This window comes from Vigna unguiculata, chromosome 6 (assembly GCF_037176805.1).
Source record: "Vigna unguiculata cultivar grain cowpea cultivar isolate G323 ecotype 2 chromosome 6, ASM3717680v1, whole genome shotgun sequence".
NCBI lineage: Eukaryota > Viridiplantae > Streptophyta > Magnoliopsida > Fabales > Fabaceae > Vigna > Vigna unguiculata.
This window is the reverse complement of record NC_140797.1, coordinates 39,420,205-39,442,563: the sequence shown is the minus strand read 5'-3', so window position 1 is coordinate 39,442,563 and position 22,359 is coordinate 39,420,205. Positions and strand designations below refer to the sequence as shown.

The 22,359-nt window shown below is 33.4% G+C and overlaps 3 protein-coding genes and 1 pseudogene across 7 annotated transcripts; 2 read left to right on the top strand and 2 right to left on the bottom strand.

Moving 5' to 3' along the window:
* Nucleotides 1–1,686: 1,686 nt before the first annotated feature.
* LOC114188823 (uncharacterized protein At2g34160-like) lies at nt 1,687–2,729 on the bottom strand. Its single transcript, XM_028077470.2, has 4 exons — nt 2,515–2,729; nt 2,362–2,410; nt 2,228–2,290; nt 1,687–2,133 (listed from the first exon to the last, which is right to left on the bottom strand). The coding sequence occupies exons 1-4, from the start codon at nt 2,647–2,649 to the stop codon at nt 1,967–1,969; spliced, it is 414 nt and encodes a 137-aa protein (XP_027933271.1). The 5' UTR covers nt 2,650–2,729; the 3' UTR covers nt 1,687–1,966.
* A 5,974-nt stretch (nt 2,730–8,703) lies between these two features.
* Nucleotides 8,704–13,414, top strand: LOC114188885 (uncharacterized). 5 transcript variants are annotated; one of them, XM_028077547.2, is made up of 8 exons: nt 8,769–8,941; nt 9,155–9,348; nt 10,390–10,876; nt 11,567–11,655; nt 11,886–11,979; nt 12,106–12,177; nt 12,381–12,491; nt 12,835–13,414. In XM_028077547.2, exons 3-8 carry the CDS (start codon nt 10,394–10,396, stop codon nt 13,111–13,113), a joined length of 1,128 nt encoding a protein of 375 aa, XP_027933348.1. In that variant the 5' UTR covers nt 8,769–8,941; nt 9,155–9,348; nt 10,390–10,393; the 3' UTR covers nt 13,114–13,414. The 5 variants fall into 5 exon arrangements, with proteins under 5 accessions (XP_027933350.1, XP_027933345.1, XP_027933348.1 ...); XM_085675200.1 differs by having other exon boundaries at nt 9,155–9,455; XM_028077549.1 differs by lacking the exon at nt 9,155–9,348 and having other exon boundaries at nt 8,704–8,941; nt 11,889–11,979.
* A 505-nt stretch (nt 13,415–13,919) lies between these two features.
* Nucleotides 13,920–17,881, top strand: LOC114188884 (FAD/NAD(P)-binding oxidoreductase family protein). The gene is made up of 8 exons (XM_028077543.2): nt 13,920–14,301; nt 14,376–14,645; nt 15,122–15,248; nt 15,464–15,525; nt 15,636–15,863; nt 16,142–16,263; nt 17,094–17,232; nt 17,385–17,881. The coding sequence occupies exons 1-8, from the start codon at nt 13,984–13,986 to the stop codon at nt 17,544–17,546; spliced, it is 1,428 nt and encodes a 475-aa protein (XP_027933344.1). The 5' UTR covers nt 13,920–13,983; the 3' UTR covers nt 17,547–17,881.
* Nucleotides 17,882–17,985: 104 nt separating this feature from the next.
* LOC114188883 (receptor-like protein kinase ANXUR1 pseudogene) lies at nt 17,986–21,360 on the bottom strand (annotated as a pseudogene).
* Between the last annotated feature and the right edge of the window lie 999 nt (nt 21,361–22,359).

Here is a 22,359-nt window from a genome sequence, read left to right as displayed (position 1 = left end):
CCGAAAATTGTTTAAAGAACAAATTGAAAAAGAGATATCAGATTACGTATTTCTAATTAAAATTACATTAAAAAAATAAAAGAATGTTTCCCATAATAATTAAGACATTAATCAAACGTAGGAAATTTCTTACTTTTTCTCGTCTTACACCTCGTACTTTTTAAATTTTCAATTATACCAGTTCAAAATTAATATAAAATGATATTTAGATTATGCTATAGATATTTAGAATTACAAAATCTCGAATTTAAAAATATTATTTTTACATATTTTAAGTTGAATCACGCAAATTAGAATATATATTTTTCTTAAATATATTTAAGATTATACAATCAAAAAAAAAATATATGGTTTGGAGTGTGTTCCAAAAATTTTCATTAAGGATAAAATGGTCATTTTGTCACATATATGGAAGTGCAAGAAGAAAACATAGAAGTGCATGAAGAAATTCCGCAAGTTTAACGATTATGTTATATCATAGCTAGTATGGCTGATTCAAAAAGTTTTAAAATAGACAAGATAAATATATTTTTCGTCTCTAAGTAACTTTTTGAATTAGTCTATTTTAAAATTTTGGACTAATTTAATTTTTGATTTTTTACAATATTTAGATTTAGTCATTTTAATCAAATTTTGATAGGTTTATTTGATGTTTTGTTCATATTTCAAGATTGTATTTGAATTGTTTATATTGTTTGACACATTTTTGTTTTAATGTTAAGTCAAATATTATTATGAAACGCGCTTGAAATGTCAAATAAACTTAACAAAATTTGGTTAAAATGATTAAATCTACACATTTCAAAAGATGAATGACTAAATTGATTCAAAGTTTCAAAATAGACTAATTCCAAAATTCACTGAAAGTTAAGGGACCAAAAACATATTTAACCCTTATTTTTTTTATAAACAAAAATTCAATGATGATTTAATTTTAAATCACATTTTAAAATAAATATAATATTGATAATTTAAAATACACTTTTTTTGAAGTTATTCAGATCAAAACTGCGTATAAACATAGCGATAAGAAAATAGTTCAAGTATTAATTTACATAAGTATCTATTTTATATTAAAATTAGCGAAAACACGTGCTAGTGCATAAAATTAAAAAGTTTCAACACATTTTGGAGAGGGTGATGCAAATGCGGAGACAAACATGCTAAAAAATGGTGCTACAATGATAACTTCAACACATTAAAAGGTTTTTGTTCTCTTATTCATTAGTTTTGTCAGCATTGTTCGTATTAGACAGTAGTTTTTGTGCTAGTTCTTTTAATTTTCATGTCTTTTACCTTTTTCTATTGTATAAAGAGAAAAAGATTAAACATTGCTTCTTAATATTATTATCTTTAGCATATATAAAGTGGCGAATTAATCCTTTAGATAGTTATATCTGTTCTTTATTAGATATATATCCATTCTGGAAGAATAAATTAAATATTTTTATCATTTTAATTCTACTGAATAATTAGATAGTTATTCTTAGTTTAGGTACTTTTTTTATTTTTATTCTCAAGACAATAAATTAGAATATGTCCCTTTTGATACTTCATATCTGTTTTTTTTTTCTCCCAACATGTAAATCTTGTATTACAGAAAGTTAAGTAATATTGTGAATTGGTTGGTACCAAGCACAGGAACAACATTATAGAACTGTAATAAAAATATTGAATGCAGAAAAATAATGAATGAATTTATGCAATCATCATTATCATCATAAATATGTCAAGGAATGACTTTCAAAAAAAGTGACAACATTGAAGTTTGGAAAATATGAAAACCTAGTGCGTGGTATTTGTTTATAACTTTATGACTCCTCTTGTCGTGGGTGATCAATGAAACCATAATCTCTAACATCTATCCACTTATGTACTCTATGAATAATGCAAACAGCACAAAAGAAAATTTGAATGTCGATGTTAACTAGTTAAGGTGCACATTCACCCAGATCTCCTACATCTGTCATTTCTTGTTGCTTTCATTCGCACCTGTTTTTGATTCAGTGTTCGTCGTAGGAGCCATAAGATTGTCAAACTTCTCGGATTTCTCTAGAACAATTTCAATCTTAGCCTTCTGTACCAGTCGACCTTTGTTCTCATCCTTCATGCTAACAGAAGATGTAGAAACTTCTGTTCCATCACAAAAAAACATTTATCAAAATTACTCTCAGACATCATAATTTACATAACACAACACAAAACAACAAACAATGAAGAATCTCACTCTTCTCAGTAGCAAATCCATTGTTCTTCAAAATCTCGGCAATCGTAACAACTGTAGTTATAGCTGTCGAGCGAAGATTTGCATTAGTTTAACAAATGCACTCAAAATTTCATCTTTAGGTCAAGAAAACGTACCCATTCCAAGAGCAGAAAGCACAACCTCATCGCGCTGCTGTATGTACCTCTGGATCAAAGAAAGAAGGAATGTTTTTGAGAGAGAATTGAAAGAATGAATGTTTTTGAGAGAGAATTGAAAGAAGAAGAAGAAGAAGAACAGATAGATATAACCTTTGCAAGATTGACGTAAAAGAAGAGGGGTTTCTTGGTGTTGGAAACCTGGATTCTGTTCTTCTTGGGAGATTCAATTTCATGGTCATTGGTGTTTTGAATTTGAGGTACAGGGGGAGCAGCAACAGTGGGCATTGTGATTATTACTATAATATTATTGTATGATGATTTCTCCTCTGTGAGGGAAATGGATTGAATGAGGAACAAGGAAGAGGGAGTGGATCAATGTTATAACACAAAAACAAGAGGACACGTGGCGGCGTTTCAAGACGATTGGACGTGGTAAAAATAAAAATCTTTGATCTCTTCTTCCTAAAACCGTTGGGATTCTGTTAGGAGGAGGAAAGAAAAAAAAACGCTTCACGGTCGGAAACGCCTCTTGTTATGGGCCGGGCCTTACGGGCCCAAAAGGTCTTTGAAAATGTCTAATACGAATGATTGGTGGAGAAAGGTTGCACGTGTTAGAAATTATAGAGTGTAGATACGTGTGAATGAATCGTCTCTTATGATGTTTTTTTCTTTAAAGAAAAGAGAAGGTCCCAACAACATTAGAGTTGTTGCGATGATGTTTTTCAGAACTTTATTTGGTCCGCAGCATTGTTGTGGTGGTCCAGGCACACGTAATAAGAAAGTGAGTGACGGTGTCTCTATCTGGAAGAGAAGTAGCATTCTCAAAACGAACGTGTCTTGAGTTTGAATGATGAACCCAAATACATAATAAAGGCCAAAGCGAGTGTGCGTTTTCCCGCGTGGGGAAGTGTAGGCCCAAACCACAAAGCTCTGTTTTCTATTCTATTCTATTCTGTGGAGCCATAATATGATAAACCCATTGAGCCCTTTTCATTATTATTGAGTCCTTTTCTTTTCCCCCTCATAATCTCATAATCATAGACCTTTTCTGATTCATCGGTCATTTTCTTTGTCATAATCCCTTATGAAGAGTACTTGCACAACAATCACACCCGCAAAACCCAAATGGAATGTTTAACACAAAATGACGGAAAAAGAAAGAGAATAATAAGTGTTAGGCATGGATAAGATAAGGCTAGTTTAATTGTTGATGGAAGTGTGGAATCTTCCAATAGCCTTTGTCATTGGCAATCATACACAGTGACGTGGTGTTTTTGTTTATTTGAGTTTAAGTCTCATATAAAATAATACGAGAGAGTTAAATACTCTGTGAAAAAAAAAATCTAATAAATAAATTTTTAACATAATTTAACTCTACCCGTAAAATAAGATGTAGACTCATTTATATATATTGTAAATTTATTTTATCTGTAATTGTTATAGATCTCCAACAAATTCTCACGTTACGATGAAACATAGTATGGAATTAGACATTGATAATGGTTCTTTAGTGAGTAATATGATAAATCAAACAAACAAGTAGTTAGGAATAACAATGTGGGTTTGGTTCGGTGGGTCGCTTCGCAGACCCGCCAAAAAAACGTGGACAAGTTGAGATATTGAACCGCTAGCCCACATAACTCGCAACCTGCATAAAAAAATTGCACTTGTGTATATTTGTTACTTTCTTTCTAAAGTTTACATGAGTGTTCCAAATTACTGTATAAGTGTAAAAGGCAAGTATTATCTACTGTTGAATGTGCTAAAATTTGAATAATACATCATGTATGTCAGAGTACGAATATAAATATGATGAAAATGTTGAATTATAAATTTATCATCCAATTCTTCAAAAGTCTTTGTTTAATTTTGTGTACTTTCTAAAATTTTCAAATTTGTTGAACATTGAAAGTTTTATCATAAAAATTAAAAAAAAAAAAATGGGCCACAACCCCACACTTATTCAAGACAGACCATACTTTTAAGCCTGCATTTTTAACATGGAGTAGGCCAGCCTGACCCGCATTTTGCGGGTCAAGTGCGGAACGGGCCTAAATGGATCGAATCAGTCTGCATTGTCACCCCTATAATAAATCTCGCTAAAATGAATTTTAAATAACTCTAATATTACATTAAAATGTAAATTTTAAACTTAATTTAACTTTACAAAATTCACTTATAAAATAAATTTTGCATTTATTTATATACTACAATTTTATCTTATTTTTAACAGATATGAAATTTAAAAAGAAAAAAGAAAAAAAACTATAAACATAATTAAATCATGCTTTATTTGGTGTTATGTCTTCTTAATAATTTCCCGAAAAAACTCATCATGATTGAAGGCATTATTCGGATCAGCATGTAAATGAATTTGAGTTAAGCGATCGAAAATGAGGGGAGGATCCAAGTTGATGAAAGTTGACAATGAGTGAAAATCAGTATTGGAAGTTAGGATTCCATCTTTTCTAGGAAAAATTTATCATTTTGCTTCGAGATATGACTTGTCATTTTATTAGTTAACGTTCGACGTCTTGTCTTGATTACGATTCATTGTATATAGTTTATATATAATTATGTTTATACGTGCACCCCACAGCAAAAAATTAAAATAAAATAATAATAAAGTTGAAACATATGGTGAGAACAAATTGGACGAATGAATATTTATGGGGACCAAAGATTGCGTCATACTATGCAGTCGGTGCACACTTATAAGAGATGAAAGGGAACTGTGAAAGCAAGGGTATGAACGACATATATGAAATTATATATTTTAGTTCAAAAATAGAAGACATTTCACCTTAAAAAAATAACATATGATCCATAAATAAGACATGTCATCATCTTCTCATCCAAAATCCTCACAAAACAATGTTGAATATTCAATTTTACACTAATAAAATTAGGTTTATTACATATTATAACATAAGTTTAATCATAATTTAAAGTTTATAATCATTTATTTTTATTTTTGTTATTGACAATATTAGTCGTTAGTATTTATTAATGGAGTAAATTGAACTTATAGTTTTTTTTTCCGGCATCTCTTTTAAATTCATCAAATAAATTTTATATATTTTAAGTTAGGGATGATAATGGATCGGGTTGGGCACGGGTAGTGCACACTACCCGCAACTTGACATGAAAAAAAAAATCACATGTTATTAGTTTAAAAAATACATGTAGATATAAAAAGAATTCGCAGATACCCATAAATATCCATAAATATTTTAAAATAAAATAAAATTATTAAATAAAATTATTAAAAAATATAAAATATAAATATAAATTTTAATTAATTTAATATAATAAAATATAAACGAAAATTTATTTTTAATTAAATTTAACTTGATGAAATATAAATTTCTTTTTTTATAACGAATACCCATAGATACAGATAGTATGATACATGTACCCAACCAATCCATTTATAAACGGAAAGTAAGATATTCTTACGTGCGGATAATAAATACTTACGATATCAACTATCCATTACAGATATACGAATATTTTTTGTCATATCTATTCCAAGTATTAGTGGGATAGTTAAACTTAACTTTATATTCTCATTTGATTTGTGTTGTTAATTAATAGCTTTTTTTTCAGTCAATTTGACAAAAAAAAATCGATAAAATTAATTGAATTAAAAATTTTAAAAAATAAAATACACTCGACAACAGTTTTACCTCATGCAATTAATTTTGAAATGGGATTTAAAAAACATGATAATTAAACAATGAATAGTATTATATGAACACATTTGTTGAATGTAGTTCCTCCACACGTGCTCTCTTAAATTACCACCACACACATAACCCATAAATTGGTTCATAGAGCATTGTTTGATGAGCCAGAAAGGAAAAGGAAGGTATATTAATGTCCTAAAGTCACTAACACAAGGAAGCTTATAGGAAAAGCTATAACATATAGGGACATAAGAGGTCCCATTTTATGGTAGATTAAGTAAAATGAAGCATAGCCTAATTCTAATGTACGACTTTGACTGTGTTATTTCGGACTTTGATTGTTATATGTCTAAGTTACAATGATGTGAGGATCATGATGTGTCTTAAACCAATAAATTAATTAGGTTTTAAAATGGGAATTTAGCAAGTTGATTACAAAAACTAAACGAATTTGGATTCTGCTAATTTTTATATACTGTTTTTTTACTGTGTTTTCATGATTTTTTGATTACTATTAATTTTAACATTTCAAAGTTAAAAATATTTAAAATATCAGTATAGTATATTTTTAATATTTAATAAAAAATAATATCAATAAAATCGGTAAAGAATCTTGACTAAACCGTTAAACCAAAACAAATCTATCTTCTTTTTTGATTGCACGCATGTAGGAATAAGAGGTTAGTGATAAAATAATAAGTGAATGGTTTTTGTGGTACTATTATTGTACTGAGACGGCGTGTAAGAGGGGATATATAATTAAATGCTTGTGCTAACTTTTCCACATCAAAGGTGCAATCTTTTTGACTTTGCATGTAGGTTTCCGATTTCCAAAGTGGAGAAATTGGAATATTGAAATTTCAATAATTGCCAAAAAAAGTAGGTTACATTAAAAAAAATAAAACACTACATATTAAGATCAATTCAAATTGAGGAACTAATCCAATTCATATTGAATTTATACCGGGTTAAAAATAGGTAGATGAATATTCCATCAATAATAACTTTTTATTATTTTTTATAATTTTTTTATTGTAATTATTTAATATTTTAAGGTTTAATTAATAATTTAGCTTTTATATTTATGTCTTTTATTTCTTTTTTTCTTTATGTTCATTTTTTATTCAATTGCATCTCAATATTTTTTTTAACAATGTCAATTTAGTCATTTTAGTTGAATTAATGTTAATGTGCAAAATTTGAAAGATGTCTCAAACCTTTTGGAATTAGAATTTGAAAATTGGCACGTATTAAACTATAAGAGTATCAAGATAGAAAATAATCTAAATTTTCTCAACTGTCATATTTAAAATGATGTTTACATTAATTTAACAAAAAAAAATTGATTTTTTTTTTCAAATAAAGAATCACATTGAGTGTTTTATTTTAAAACAATAGAAACTCGGTTAATTAAAAAGATATAGACTAAAAAAATCAAATATCTAAATATAGAAATTAAATTATTGATTAAACCAATTTTTAATTATATATGTTAGTATTTTTAATGTAAAATGTTGTTAAATAATATTTTAATATTTTATATATTTAACATATTTGTTTGTCAGATTAATGAAACGCTTTTAACTGTTATTTATAATAATGCGTAGTAAAATAAGTGAGTACATTTTCAACTAATGATATAATATTTTTGTGTGAAATAGATGAATATTTTTATTATACGGTGAATAATATATTAAATAATTTTTTTTTAATTTAAACTGAGTCAACCATTTAACTTATTGACCTATAGTAAGTCAAAATAAATTATATTTTTTTTGACTCATAAAAAGAATTAAATCATTTTTTTTTGTAACTATGAACCAGACTAACTTACTTTCACACCCTTAAAATACACGTAAAGTTAAGGGTGTTTCACACTTATATTATTTGAGTTCTTCACGCAATTTGAATTAAAACTAGAGTACAAAGGGTAGTGCGTAAGTGATTAAATTCTTCACCACCTTTTATTTGAACTTTCACTATGGTAGATGAAAACGAATTCTTCACAATTGATTATTTTCTCTACCACCTTCTATTTGAACCTTCACATCAATATCAATTATTTTACTCCAAGCTATGTAAATGATTTTTCTCTATCTTCACACATACCTCCATGAAACCTTTTTATAGCAATAATATATATATATATATATATATATATATATATATATATATATATATATATATATATATATATATATATTTTGAATAGGATTTCTGAAAAATGATACATGGTACAACAATACAAGGCTATGTGTTTTGCTTTTACAAGGACACTTTACAATCATTAAAAACTATGAAATGAAAATAGAGTCATTAAATAAAATGCATGATATAATAAATATAAGAAAAAATAAAAATTGATGAGGACCTTAGTTTGGTAGGAATAGTCCTTAAGAGTGAGTAATGTGATATTTATGGGGTCATAGAGGTTAGAAGTTCCGACCACACAGGACCCTACACGTGTCTAATGTTGTCCTTTGTGTGTCTCTCGTTTTCTGCATCTTATTATGGATTGGATTGAAAAATGGGTGAGGAGGGTTGTTTTCCTTTTGACTCCAACGTCACCTTCTTCTTCAAATCTCACTGTCATTTTAACACCGTCGCAAACGGTGAAAATGAATAAATGCAAATTAAATTAAATTAAATTAAAACAGAAAACAAAAAGCAAAAACAAAATGCAGTGGCTATATATAACCAAGGAAGGAACACTAATAATCGAAAAAGAAAAAACCTCCCTAAGAAAAGGAGGAATAATCATACATAAATTTTGGATTTCGCACGTAGCCACCCACAGAGGACAAAACAAAGAAGAGAAAGAAGAAGGGACCTTAAGTTTCGAGATCTTGTCAGATCGGAACGCGGTTGCAACGGACACCCAGATTCTGGTTTTTTTCTTTCACACCTTCTCTTTACCTCTGCAATGTGCTTTTTCAATTTTTTTTTTTTTGTGTTTTTTTATTCCATTTCGGAGATCTATTTTGATGTTGTTTTCATGTTTATCTCGTGTTCTTTTCCTGTTTTTGTTTGTTAATCGAAAGCAAACGCCTTTTTTTCTCAGTGGACTTTCTTGTTATTTCTTTCTATTTCCATTTAAATAGATTTTGTGCACATTCTTCTTCCTTGGACCACGTTGGACTCTGTAATTTGCCTTTTTGATTTGTCTGGGCTCCGTTCAAATTTGCATGCGTGTTATTCCCGGAATCGTGCCTTCAAATTCCTCTCCTACCGCTTTTCTACGGTTACGGGTCAAAACACATTCAAAGTCGCTGTCTTTCTTTTCAAAATAAAAAAGGTAAAATTTAAAGGTCTCAGAAGTGGTTGTTAAAATGGCCAATTTACACAAATGATGTGCTCATACCAAGTGATTCTGCTAGAAAAGCAATTTTCTTTTTAAGCAAGGTAGTTTTCTGCATTTTTTTTTCTTTTGCTGTGCTTGAGATTAATTCCATATTGGCCTCATCTAGCTTGGGCCACAAGATGCTCTCAGGGTCTCCTGTATATTTTCAAGCTTACCTGGAACGAATCATCCTTTTTCCTGTATTCTAAAGAATTGTGAATCCTCTTGGATTTTCTGGATTGAATATTCAGAGAATGAATAGCTAACATTTTATTTACTTTTTTTTTGCTATATATATATTGGAATTTGTTTCGTATCCATACCTCCATCCTATGTGTTTTACCTTTTTGTTTTCCATTTGAAATATCTGTGTTCCCTTTTTGCCTTTTTAGATCTGTTGTTTTGTAGTTTTATATTTGTATCTTTCTTTCTCTCTTTCTTTTTCCATTGCTATCTTTCTTGGTTTGGGGTGGCAAATATTAGGGAACTAGTTCTGGCACTGTAGAGATTCAGGTATAGGTGTGTATGTGGGTGTATTAAGTTAGAACATGAGAGCAAGAGGTGCGAAGAGCTAATTTTGACCATTTGATATTACATATTGAGTTAAGGTTACATATAAGCATCTCTCACACCATCTCCTAGTATGTTCTCTGTATAACAATTGTTTTGTTATAGGATGGAGAAAAAAGTAGACATATAGTTCGTCTTGACCCTTGAGGTTTGGGATATGTAGAGATGCTTCTCTTCCCTGCCTCATGTTCTTTTCTTCATATGTTTGCTTTTGCACACAATAATGTCTGTCTACCATGTTTTAGGCCAATAGAAGAGATCTGCACCTGCAGTTTAAGAATGTTTATAAACCAATCTTAATATATTCTTGTTCTGGTAGGCAATTAAATTTCTTCTTTTGCTTGTCAAAGACATGCATGTTCTATGTCAATATCAGGCACCTGTTCAAAGTGTTTTGTCATTTACGCTTTAACTTATTCCATGCAGCACCATGGGAAGGGAAGTTACTGGCTTACAGGTTATGGACAAGAAGCCGAATGGTTCCGTAGCAGCTTCAAATGGTAGTTTAAGTGATAGAATGCGTGTTTCTCCCAAAATTGCAGCAATGGTTCAAGCAATGGATCATGATATAAAGGAATCTACGGAAGCTAATCCTTTCGGGAAACATCACGAGAGGAAAGATGTTTCAAGTGGCAAAAGCCCAAAATTAAATGTTGTCTTGCCAGAAGAGAAGAAGAGTGAGAAACCTGAAATACAGAAGGTGGATGATAATAAAGAGTTGAGTTCTCCTGTTGTGGATAAAGAGCTTCCAAGCCCCTCTGCTCCCCCCTCTGCTCCACAACCCTCTGATCAGGTAACTGAAAAGCATGTCACTCATGCACCTGCTGCCGATACTGAAGCTGCTGCAACTGGTCTGAGCTTGTCTCCTATAGCTAACAACATTCCTTCCCCTAATTCCTCTAAGAATTCACAGGTACTGTTTCATCATATTTTGAAATTTGAAGTTTGAGCGGCTGAAATTCTTATATTAGTACTAAGTAGTATGTGAAATGGTTCTGATTGTGCATGGTTATTATGTTGGATTGTTTCCGATAACAAGAGGAAATGAAGTATAAGTTTTATTTGTGAGATGAATGTGAACAAAGATTTGTTTTCCCTGCTGCCACCATTTAAATGTGTAATGTGGTGAGACTCCTTGTAAAACACAATTTAGATAGTTCATCGGCCATGATTTATATAATTGGACTGACACATACGTACTAACTGCTGAAGAAAGAATTGAGAGATTACATTTGATGGGTTGCACTGGGTCAAATTTAAATGCAGTCGTTATATAAAAGATGTTGCTGGGAAACTCATATTACCATACATCCATACCCAACAAACACTAGCAACTTCAATTCATATTGAATGCCTTAAAGTTCTTGAACCTGTTACTCGGTGAAGCTGGCAACCAAAACCAATAAGAAATGTTTTGTTTGGACATTTTACTCATTTGCTAAATATTCTGTGAAGGATTTAACCTTAAATCCTTAACCTGCGTGTGTATAGGTCTTGTAGGGATGCTTTGCTGTTGCATTTTTTGCTATATGTGTGTGATATAATGTTGAGTGTGTTTAATGGGATTACTGATATGCCAAATCTCTTCCATTTTCCTTTTCAGCCAAGCTCACCTTTTTCACCAAGGAAGTCCTTGCATTATGATGATAAGAAGCACCTCGATGATGAAGATAATTGGTCTGTTACCTCCTCGTATCCTAAAAACTTGAACATTTGGCTGTTAATTCTGAACAAATCAATTTTTAGGTATATCGGAAAAAAAATAGAATCTTCCATACTGAGTACTACTAAATATCAAACATATCCTTTATGACATTTTAATAAACCCTAAACCCTATTTGGAACCCCCTAACAGAGCTACATTTACATATATTTCAATATAATGCAACATTTATTTTTATTTTTTCCTTAACCATAATTAGTAGCGTTGCATCTGCACGCAATGCCAAATGTAAGGTAACTGTTGGTTCAGCTCCTAACTTTAGATGCTCGGACCGTGCAGAGAAACGGAGAGAGGTATTGTTTTACTGAACTTCTACTTCAGATGTATATTCTGGAGTTATTTGTATTCCTCCTGGTTGGCTATTTTGGTGTCTATTTTGTCATTTTGGTTCTTATCTCCACTTTGATTTATCTTTCCAGTTTTATATGAAGTTAGAGGAGAAGCATCGAGCTCTTGAAGAAGAAAAAAGCCAGTATGAGGCAAGGAAAAAGGTATATTGATCTTTACACTGCATGCTGCACACCCTTGTGGGGCTATTATTTTCACCTTTTGCTTTTCTTTGCCTAACCTTGTGCTAAAACATCTAAGCACTTTAGCTAAATCCTAGCCTAGTTTCAAATCCATGTACTCGTATAACTTTGTGTTTTGAATTGATTAAATAACTTTGCTGTTTGTATTATAACAACCTGTATAGGAAGAGGATGATGCTGCCATTAAACAGTTGAGAAAGAACCTAGTCATTAAGGCAAAACCAGTACCAAGCTTCTACTATGATGGGCCACCCCCCAGGACTGAACTCAAGAAGGTACACTTTTCATTTCCCTGTCTTTTCTAAGTCTAAGGATGAATATGAATTGCCTTTAACAATTATGGAATGTGCATGAATTGACCAAAGGAGTAATGCAATGGGTATGTTAAAAACTGTAATGCTATGCTAAAGAATGCTAATTTGACAGTAAGATGAACACCTATGGCTATGGTACCATTCCTTGTTTGACTTCAGTGATGAGTCTTCTTCCCCATGCTACAACATTCATGAGCAACTTGCTTGTCATGTCATGATCGTGTCATTTTAAGTTCTTTTCAAAATTTTCTAATGGCTACCAGATAGAAAAAATTCTTATTCCCTTTCTTTCCTTTGATGGCAGCTTCCACTGACCCGCCCCAAGTCACCAAAACTGTCCCGGAGAAAGAGCTGTGGTGATGCTGCCAATGTATCTACTACTACTACACAAATTTGTACTGTAGGACGACGCAGTGTCGACATGAACACGAAACATCATAGCCCTGCCCCTAGAACTAAGGACACTGTCACTGCACGGAAGAGCAATGGCAGTTTCAAAAGCAAAGAACGACCAAAACTGGATAAGGAAACAGCTCCTAAAATCACAGAGCAGACAAATGCAGACATATCAGTCCAATCATGAGCTTCCCAAGATTTTACTGACCTCCAGCTGAGAGGAAAATGGCCTTCATTTTCCTTTGTCGCACCATATGGATAATCTGCAGAAAAGATGGCCTAATTTTCTTTTCATCCGGACTGACATTTTCATGTGGTTTGTTTTTACTTGAAGTGTATATGTTTTGTAAGTTATATCGGCACACATTGTTTTATATATAAATAGTTATTGATGTAAGATGTATGTACGAAATTTGATATTCCTCAGATTGCACCACCAGACTTGGTAAGGAAAATTTTATGAAATATATTACTTTTTTTTGGTAGGATATCACTGCTAAATCTCGATTCTAGTGTCTTTTTGTTTTAAGGTGGTAATAGTGCAGATGGTATTGGTAGAATTCGGCTTGAATTTGTTTTATTACTGGTATTGTTATATCAAATATTGAGTGAATTTGTTTAAATTTAAATTAAGTGTTTCTGAAAAATCCAACACAGACAAACGTATCAAAAAAAGTTATTTTTTTTAATCTGATCACAGTAGAATTCTTATTCGAGATAAAAATGAATAAAATAAATGATATATAAGGAGAAACTTTCATAAATGTGTAAAATTTTACGTCTTGCGAATGATTTTGTTTCTGGGTCGAAATTAGGGATGAACAGAATTGTTGCCATGGATGGGGTGTGACTGTGTTTTGGAATGGAAGAAAAAAGAAAACACGTTAGCAGAAGAACAGAACGAAATATATTTGAATATTTCAAAAATAAAAATGAGTGATTTTTATTTTATTTTTTATCAAATTTAAACGTTATCCGAAATGTCCTTTGGTTTAATTTTGAAATATCCAAAAATAAAGTAAATGGAGGCTTGGTGTTAGGTTAGGTCCTGGGAAGCATGGTTTGTATGAGTACAGTGAAGAGCTTGAACGTATTACCCCTTGCCTCGTGGCGGCACTCCACACGTGTGTGTGGTGGCAGCGGTGGCACGGTGACGATGGAGGGGCAAAAACGTCCTTCCCCCAAAACCCGCAGGAAATCGTACGGAACTTCTAGAAGGTCTGTTCTGAAAAAATCCTTCAGTCAAGAACAAGTCACTTTCACCGCTCCTGTCTCCGACGACCCCGTCGTTGCCGTCATCGGCGGCGGCATCTCCGGCCTTATCTGCGCCCTCTTCCTCGAGGCACGCGGTGTTCGCTCTACCGTGTTCGATACCGTCAGTCTCTTCTCCCCTTAATCCTAATTCACTTCACCGTTTGGTTATGCCAAAGCTAAAGGACTTTGTTTTAGGGTATTCACGGTCTTGGAGGAAGATTGGGAACCAGAGTCGTCGATCCTCATCCGTTAAAATTTGATCATGCGGCTCAGTTCTTTACCGTGAACGATTCTCGCTTTGCTGAAATCGTCAACGGTTGGATGGAGAAGGGTTTGGTGCGTGAGTGGCATGGTACCGTTGGAGAACTTCACAATGGTGGTGGATTTGTTCCGTTTGTACCCTCTCCTCCGAGATACGTAGCCACCAATGGAATGCGCTTCCTTGCTGATTCTTTACTGTCTCAGGTTCATTGCATTACTCCTTAAATGTCATTGATTACAACTCAAACAAGAGAAGAAAATATAAAGTTAAAATTCGTTAGTTTTTTCATAAAAGTTAAAATTATCTCATGAGAAGTTTGATGAGAGAGTTTTCATAAGTTAATTTATGGTTTGTTTTAACTTGCGGAAAAAAAATATAACTTTTTTGGATAAACTTTCCGGTAAACACTTGTAAGAACAGAAAATAGGAAAGAATAGTTAACTAAGTTTTTTTTTTTTCACAAGTTAATGTCGATTTTTAAAGTAGTGAGATTTTCATGGAGAAATTTATCTAGTTTCTATTCTTTTCTCTAAGAGTACATATGAAGTTTATTTAAATATAATTATTTTGCATACTACCTTTTCTATCCCAACGTACTTATTTATCTAAAGAAGGCCCAAGTTAGTGATTGTTATTCCAGTTTTTTTGCTGCTGTTACTACCTGCTGTGAATTGTGCAGACTCGCTTGGTTAATGTGGTGAGGCCTTGCTGGATCAGTAAATTGGAGCCGTTTAATGGGTCCTGGCACTTGAGTGAAAATGGCAAGCCTTGTGGCAAATTCGATGCCATTGTTATTGCACACAATGGTAACTTAAGATTTACCATAATTTTTCTTAGCTATGCGTTGTTGCATAACTGATTTCAATATGAACTTCATTTATTCGAATTGCTTTTCTAAAATTGTATAATTAACTGATTTCAATACGAACTTCATTTAGTCGGATTGCTTCTCTAAAATTGTATAATTAACTGAAAACTTGTACAGTTTTTCTCTGCTCATTGTAACTACGTCTTTCAACAGGAAAATGTGCCAATCGCTTGCTTATGACATCAGGATTACCATTAATTGCGAAACAAATGAAGGTTGGTCCATGTTATGCCCCTTCAGTTCATTTGATTTGGTAGACGAGTTCATTTAATGTTATGCATCTCATGCTTTTTGTTTCTGTTGTATTACCTAATTATGTGTCAAGAGGTTGGAGTTGAGTTCAATATGGGCCCTTCTAGCAGCTTTTGAGGACCCTCTTCCTTTCTCAGAAAGCACAGAAGTTCCTTTTGAAGGAGCTTTTGTGAGAGGAGTTGATTCAGTGTCATGGATGGCCAATAATACGAAGAAACTACTGATTTCCCAGAGTGGTGGTCCTCACTGTTGGACCTTTCTGAGCACTGCTGCTTATGGAAAACAGAATAAGGTTCCACAGGTAGGTGGTGGAAATTTCAAAATCATATACCAAGAATTAGGATTACAAGTGTTAGATTGGTTTTAGCTTACGTTCATTATTGAAGATGTATATCGTTCATTATCGTACCTAAAATATTGAAGATGTATATCGTTCATTTTCGTACCTAAAATTACCCTTGAAAGTTGAAAGGGATTTGATTATTTATATCCTTTTTATTGTCATGCACTCACTGGGATATCTTTATGAATATGTATAGCCTGTAATAATTAGGGCTTTGCACCAACCTGTATTTTCAGGAAAACATCCCTTCTGCTACAGCGGCAAAGGTAAAGGCTGGAATGCTAGAGGGTGTTGAATCTGCCCTTGGATTATCAAAAGGGTCCCTTCCAAAACCTTCGTATACCAGGCTTCAACTATGGTAAATGATCGTATCTTGAAAGCATTATGTTGGTTGGAAGTATTATTAGTCTTGGCCAAGTTAGGACGTAGGTCACTAGGATTTTTAAGCTATGTATTTTGCATGTATCGTCTATGCATGAAGTAAATGGGTTGATAAGAAGAAAAAGGAAACAGCAGAAGAAACAAGATGGGTTATAAAGTGGAAAGAATTAGCAGTTTACTTGAGTCGGCTTACTTGGTCTAATCAAGTTAAAAGAAAGGATCATGAATGATGAGGAATATTCTTGTTGTGAAGGATGAGGATGTAAATATAAATGCCTATTTTTATTTGGGCAAAGCCTGCCACTTGGGAAGGGGTACAGAAAATTATGAACACTTGACCGTGATGTTTATGTCTCGCATGATACAGTTACTTGACAATGAAATTGTTAAAATTGATCGCTAAAAAATGATTTACTTTTGTGATTCTTATATAAGCATAATTTATTGTGTTTGTCTTGTTTTTTAGAAAAAATTCTCACTCTTCCACCGCATCTGCTCTCTGTGAGAAACACCTCAAATTGGCTTCTCAATAAAATAGTAGAAAACTGGTTTTTTTCTGTTTCTGCTTTTCTGAACGAGTTTACCAAAATATATTAAAAAACGCTATATTTTCTAAAAATAGTTTAAACAAACAGACACCATGTGTGCACCCTCAATAGCATTGCTTCTGTGATGTTGTTCTAAGCCACGGCTTGGTGGGATATAATATCTAATAATCTCCAGGTATCTAAAATATCATATCGGTTGCTCTTGAAAATTGCTTGTAAATTTAATTTATTGAAAATTATGTAATTCTGAGATTTGCAGGGGTGCAGCTCTTCCAACTAATACACCTGGAGTTCCTTGCATCTTTGATCCCTTTGGAAGGGCTGGGATATGTGGTGATTGGCTGCTAGGTTCTAATATAGAGGCAGCTGTCTTAAGTGGAATTGCTCTAGCGAACCATGTACATATACATAGCACTTTCACTTTGAACATTGTCATTTGCCTACACATTTTTTACTGTTAATTAGACATCTTAGTAATTCAATTTTACTCTACAGTGATGTGCTTAATTTTTTATTTCATTTGAAATTGGGTTGAACCCTTTTAACGCAGATTGCAGACTATTTCCAAAGCCCCGGAACTAACGCTGAAGAGTTTGCTGTTGGTTTAAATCATGAGTTTCAACCACTGGAAGGTCATGATATTGGACAATTCCCTGGTTTGGGGTCAGAAGAAAAGATGAATGAAGGCCAAGCATACGAACTTACCAAGTAGTCCACTGTGCTCGTGAAGGTCTCTCTTCTGGTAACAGAAAATTCATTTCATATATATCCATGCAAAGGAATACCCCAGATAGCATCGCCGGTTCTCACTGGGAGATAAGACTGGAAATTTGATCTCTCCTTTGGGGGAAGAGGGTCCTGATCTCCCTCAACAGCCACATGATGATGATATGAAACGAAACAGAATTGTAGTTTCTGCATCTCTTCTGAAGAAAGAGATAGTGAAGTTGTTATTTCAATGGAATGAATAAAATTGTCCTTGAATGATTGTAATTTGTCAATCCCCTATCTCATCGGACCGGAATATAATTTTTTTATCTTTCTAAATGCAGGTTTAAGAAAGCCAGAATTTGAATAGTTGGAACAGTATTGGATGCAACTTTAGCCTTCAAAATTAAGAACAGTACAGTTTACATTTCTACTAAACATCTCTTTCTATATTTTGGACAGCATTTTCTCACGCACTAAAAATAAACTCGAACTTGACAAACAAAAACAAAAATAGTGATAAAAGGCTAGAAAAGGATAGGTGTGGTTTTGTACAATGCTAGTAAAGAATCAGAGTCTCAATAATATATGACAGGCAACAAGTAATTCGAGCGCTTGTTCATACAAGGTGACAGCAAGGGTATAAAGTAATTAATGTTGATAAATATAAAAAGAATCATGATAGCGAGCAGGAAAGAGTAGAAATTAGAAGCCCCACGAATACTTCAAAATAGCCGGTTTGGTGTGCTTGAATTCCATGAATGCTCGAAATTGTTTCCTCTGCAGCAACAGAAGCTTATGTATACACAGATCACAGTGGTTTTCATCGTCCTTTCGGACTGACAAGTTGTGAGAAGTCTTGGTGATTGTCTGTCAAATCGTTGTTAATGTCAATATCACTTTCAAGGCTCAGGTTTTTATAGAGGCGTGCTCTCTCCTTTTCTGCCAAGATTATATCTTCGAACTCACTTTTCTCAGCAGGGGCAGAATTAGTTGCACCACCCTCACCATTGACATTTTCTTGCAGATTGAGAGCAAATTCAAGATTCCACAATAGATCATTCATGGAGGGACGAGCAGCTCCATGATCGGACAAACACTTCTCAGCCGTGTCTGCAAACTTTTTCAAGCTTTCTGGATTGATATTTCCCTTGAGAGAAGGATCAATGATATCCTCCAGAGTTCCTTTTTTCTTGCAAAGCAATGCCCATTCAGCAAGACTAACCTGTTCCTTTGAAAGGTTAGGATTGAGAACAGGCCTGGCACACAGGGCTTCAAACAGAACAACCCCAAATGAGTAAACATCAGATTTTTCAGTCAACTGTTGCCTCCTGAAGTATTCAGGATCCAAGTACCCAAAACTACCCTTCACCACAGTGCTAACATGACCAGTGTTCATATTTGGACCAGTTTTTGACAAGCCAAAATCTGAAACCTTGGCATTCCAGTTTTCATCCAGGAGAATGTTTGTTGTTTTGACATCTCTGTGAATGATGGTGTACTTTGCCCCAGTGTGAAGGTAGTGAAGCCCTTTTGCAGCTCCAATGCAAATCTCCAACCTTTGCTTCCATGACAGAGTAGCCATAGGTTTGTTGCCCTTATAAAGATGCTCTCTCATGGTGCCAAGAGCCATGTAGTCATAAACCAAACACATCTCATTATGTTCCTCGCAGAAACCAATCAGGGACACCAAATGCTTGTGTCTCAGCTTGGAAAGCATCTCAATTTCCGTTTGAAATTCATTAACTCCTTGTTCTGACTGTGGGTTGGACCTCTTGATTGCCACCTTCACTCCATTATCAATGACACCCTTGTAAACCTTTCCAAATCCACCAACCCCAATGACGTTAGACTCATCAAAATTCTGGGTTGCTTGCGTTATCTCTTGCAAGGAGAAATATCGGCAAAGACCTTGAGACATGGCAGACAAGGTGGAACTGCACGCGCTCTTTCCAGACTTGCTGATTTTGCTACCGTTTGAGCTTAAATAGATTGGAAGCCAGCCAGTTTGACCCTCTGACCCTGGTTCTTTCTTCTTCTTGTTGTACACAGCAACACACAACACAGCCATAAAAGCAAAACCAGCAGCACCTCCTGCAGCTCCACCGATAACAGTATGATGACTTGTTTTGTGGACGAAGAAACCTGCTTCCTCCTCCTGGTGCTGTTTGAGTAGCAAGTCTGAAATCAGAGGATTGGGAGCAGATAAGTCTGTCTCATTGATCTTGAATATCTCCACTCCATTGAGTATGGCATCGTAGAACTCAGGCTTTGTCTCAGGGTCAGGGTGAAGTGCGAGCCACAGCAACTCATTACTCTTTCCACCTTCAACATATATCACATAGTCCTTATAAGTTGGCACTCCTATGCCTCCTGTCCAACCAATCACATCGGCTTGAGCTTGTGCCGTTTGGTTGTTCACAAAGATTTTGAACGCAATCTCATTGATCTTGGAGAAGTAGAAATCACAGAAATGCAACCTTACTAGGTACATGGCATTGGTATCAACATGGAACATCCAAGTGAGATTGTAGCCCATGTTGAGATTTTTATCTCCCCCCATTGATCTATATGTGGAATAGACATCAACAGGAGCAATATACTCTGCCATGCTCTGATAGTTGATTGTGACATTCTTCTCAGCTTTGTTGGTCACACCGGTGGCTGCCCCATAAATATAAGGTGTGTCATCATACCACATCCTTGTGAGTCCCGAATCTTGGACTGGAGATATGAACTGCCCCCCGACATTTAGTCTAAACATGGTTTGAAGATTCATAGTTGTCATATCCATGGTTTGGTCATCAAACCCTATCATTGGTGCAGATTCAAACAAATCGGGCATTTGGATAAGCTGAATGCCATTAACAAAAGCGAATGTACCGCTGTATTTATCAGAAGGCCTGAAAGTGAGAGTCAAGGTATCTGAACTCAGAGGAGAAAGGGAATACTCTCTGTCAATGTAAGCTAGTGAGAGGGCCTCACAAGTCACTGAGGCGCTGAAATTGGTGAGGAGGGTAACCCCATTTGCATCCACGGAGAAATATGCCTCATTGGTATCAAAACTGGCATAAAGAGAGGGGTAAAAATGGAGCCTGAGCCAATAACGCTTGTCAGGTTCAACGGGGAATTTGTATGTTGTCTCAGATTTGAAAATGCGTGCTGACATGTATGGAATCTCAGACGTAAGAGAAGGGTCTTGGAAAGAGGCTTTGGATGTGATTGAATCACCTTTTGTCGCCAAGAACTTTTTATCAGAACTCCATCTTCTTCCATCAGCATCTTCGGCACCTCCTTCATCCAATCCACAACCCAAGATCAAAGACCCTGTCTCCTCCTTCCATGCCCCACGAATGCCTTTCAACAAAACAAGAACACAGACGAGAAACAAGAGACTTTTTGCACGGAAACGCATACTTGAAGAAGGATAAAGAAAAAGAAAAATCCAGAGGCAGTACAGGAAAAAGCTTAATGATTATATTACGAAGATAGGTATATGTAACATATTCCAAAAGATGGAAACTTTTTTCCTGTACGCCAAAACGAACAAAGTAGCTTCTGATTTAATTTGTACTAAGGTGATGCAAATGCTGTCAAATTAACACATTCTTCCTACCTCCTTGGAGATTCAAGCAATCAAAGACTCACCTGGTCGGAGATTCCAAACCAGGCAAGAAGGTGAAGGTGAAGGAGAAGGAGGAGGAGGAGATGATGAAGTATACTGATTTCTTTCTTTTTTGTATTATGACAACTTGGGAACAATTTTTTCTTCCTTTTCATACTTTGTGTATGGGAGGTGGGGAGCAAGAATCGTAATCGAATGAATTGAATCGGTTACAGCGTGTGGTTTGAATTTGAAACATCATCATCGTATAACCTATATTTAGCATTCCATGTTATTGTTTTATTCCCCTCATTGTTACACACTGAAACCACTTTGATTTTGCATTTACTAAGTTAGTGATAATTCGTTTAATGTTTTAACGACGCTTCTCATGATATCCATCGAGACAACATGTTTGTTTTCTCTTTGTTTTTTTATGTGAAAATTTTTTATATGAATATAATAGACAAAATTATATATTATATAAAAATAAATATCAATAACATTATTATTTTAAAATTTTAGAATTATAAATAGTATCAAATATTTTATATATATATATATATATATATATATATATATATATATCCACAATCTTTTAATAATTATAATCATAATTCATAAAAAAATATAGATCCATAAGAAACTACAGCCAAAATAAATATTTTAGAAGTGTAACTAAATTTGTTTTTAGCATTATGTAGAAGACTAAAAATAATGCTCCATGAAAAGGATAATTAATGAACAAAGAAATATACACTATCAAATTAAAATAATTTAGTAACACATTTTTTAAAATAAATATGCAGCAGAAGGAAATTATTAAATAATAATTAATTTTAAAGACTAAAATAATTAATCACTATATTAATTAATTTAGATACAATTTTATAAACTAAAAATTATTTACATCTAAAATAATTTTAAAAAAAATTATAACAGGAATTTGAGTCTACATTAGTCTCTAATGTTAGTTACAAACAATTAACATCTAAATTAATCTCAAATTTAGAATTAAAAACTAAAATCTTAGTAACTTAGTTTAGAAAACAGTTTAGATTCTGGTTCACAAACTAATTACAATTTGTTATATATACCTGAAGATTATCTTTTCATGTACACTTTTCTTTTAAATTTTACCTGTAAACGTTATTTTAAACTGAAGATTATTTTTTCATGTACACTTTTCTTTTAAATTTTACCTGTAAACGTT

Excerpts from the sequence above, each read along its gene's own strand:
- LOC114188823 (XM_028077470.2), bottom strand. The coding sequence starts at position 2,649 with ATGCCCACTGTTGCTGCTCCCCCTGTACCTCAAATTCAAAACACCAAT. Across the intron at positions 2,291-2,361 it reads GCTTTCTGCTCTTGGAATGG|CTATAACTACAGTTGTTACG; the intron begins GTACGTTTTCTT and ends TTCGCTCGACAG. Across the intron at positions 2,134-2,227 it reads TGGATTTGCTACTGAGAAGA|AAGTTTCTACATCTTCTGTT; the intron begins GTGAGATTCTTC and ends GTGATGGAACAG.
- LOC114188884 (XM_028077543.2), top strand. The coding sequence starts at position 13,984 with ATGGTTTGTATGAGTACAGTGAAGAGCTTGAACGTATTACCCCTTGCC. Across the intron at positions 15,249-15,463 it reads CATTGTTATTGCACACAATG|GAAAATGTGCCAATCGCTTG; the intron begins GTAACTTAAGAT and ends GTCTTTCAACAG. Across the intron at positions 15,526-15,635 it reads TAATTGCGAAACAAATGAAG|AGGTTGGAGTTGAGTTCAAT; the intron begins GTTGGTCCATGT and ends TTATGTGTCAAG.
- LOC114188885 (XM_028077544.1), top strand. The coding sequence starts at position 10,394 with ATGGGAAGGGAAGTTACTGGCTTACAGGTTATGGACAAGAAGCCGAAT. Across the intron at positions 11,656-11,885 it reads AATTGGTCTGTTACCTCCTC|TAGCGTTGCATCTGCACGCA; the intron begins GTATCCTAAAAA and ends AACCATAATTAG. Across the intron at positions 11,980-12,105 it reads GTGCAGAGAAACGGAGAGAG|TTTTATATGAAGTTAGAGGA; the intron begins GTATTGTTTTAC and ends TTATCTTTCCAG.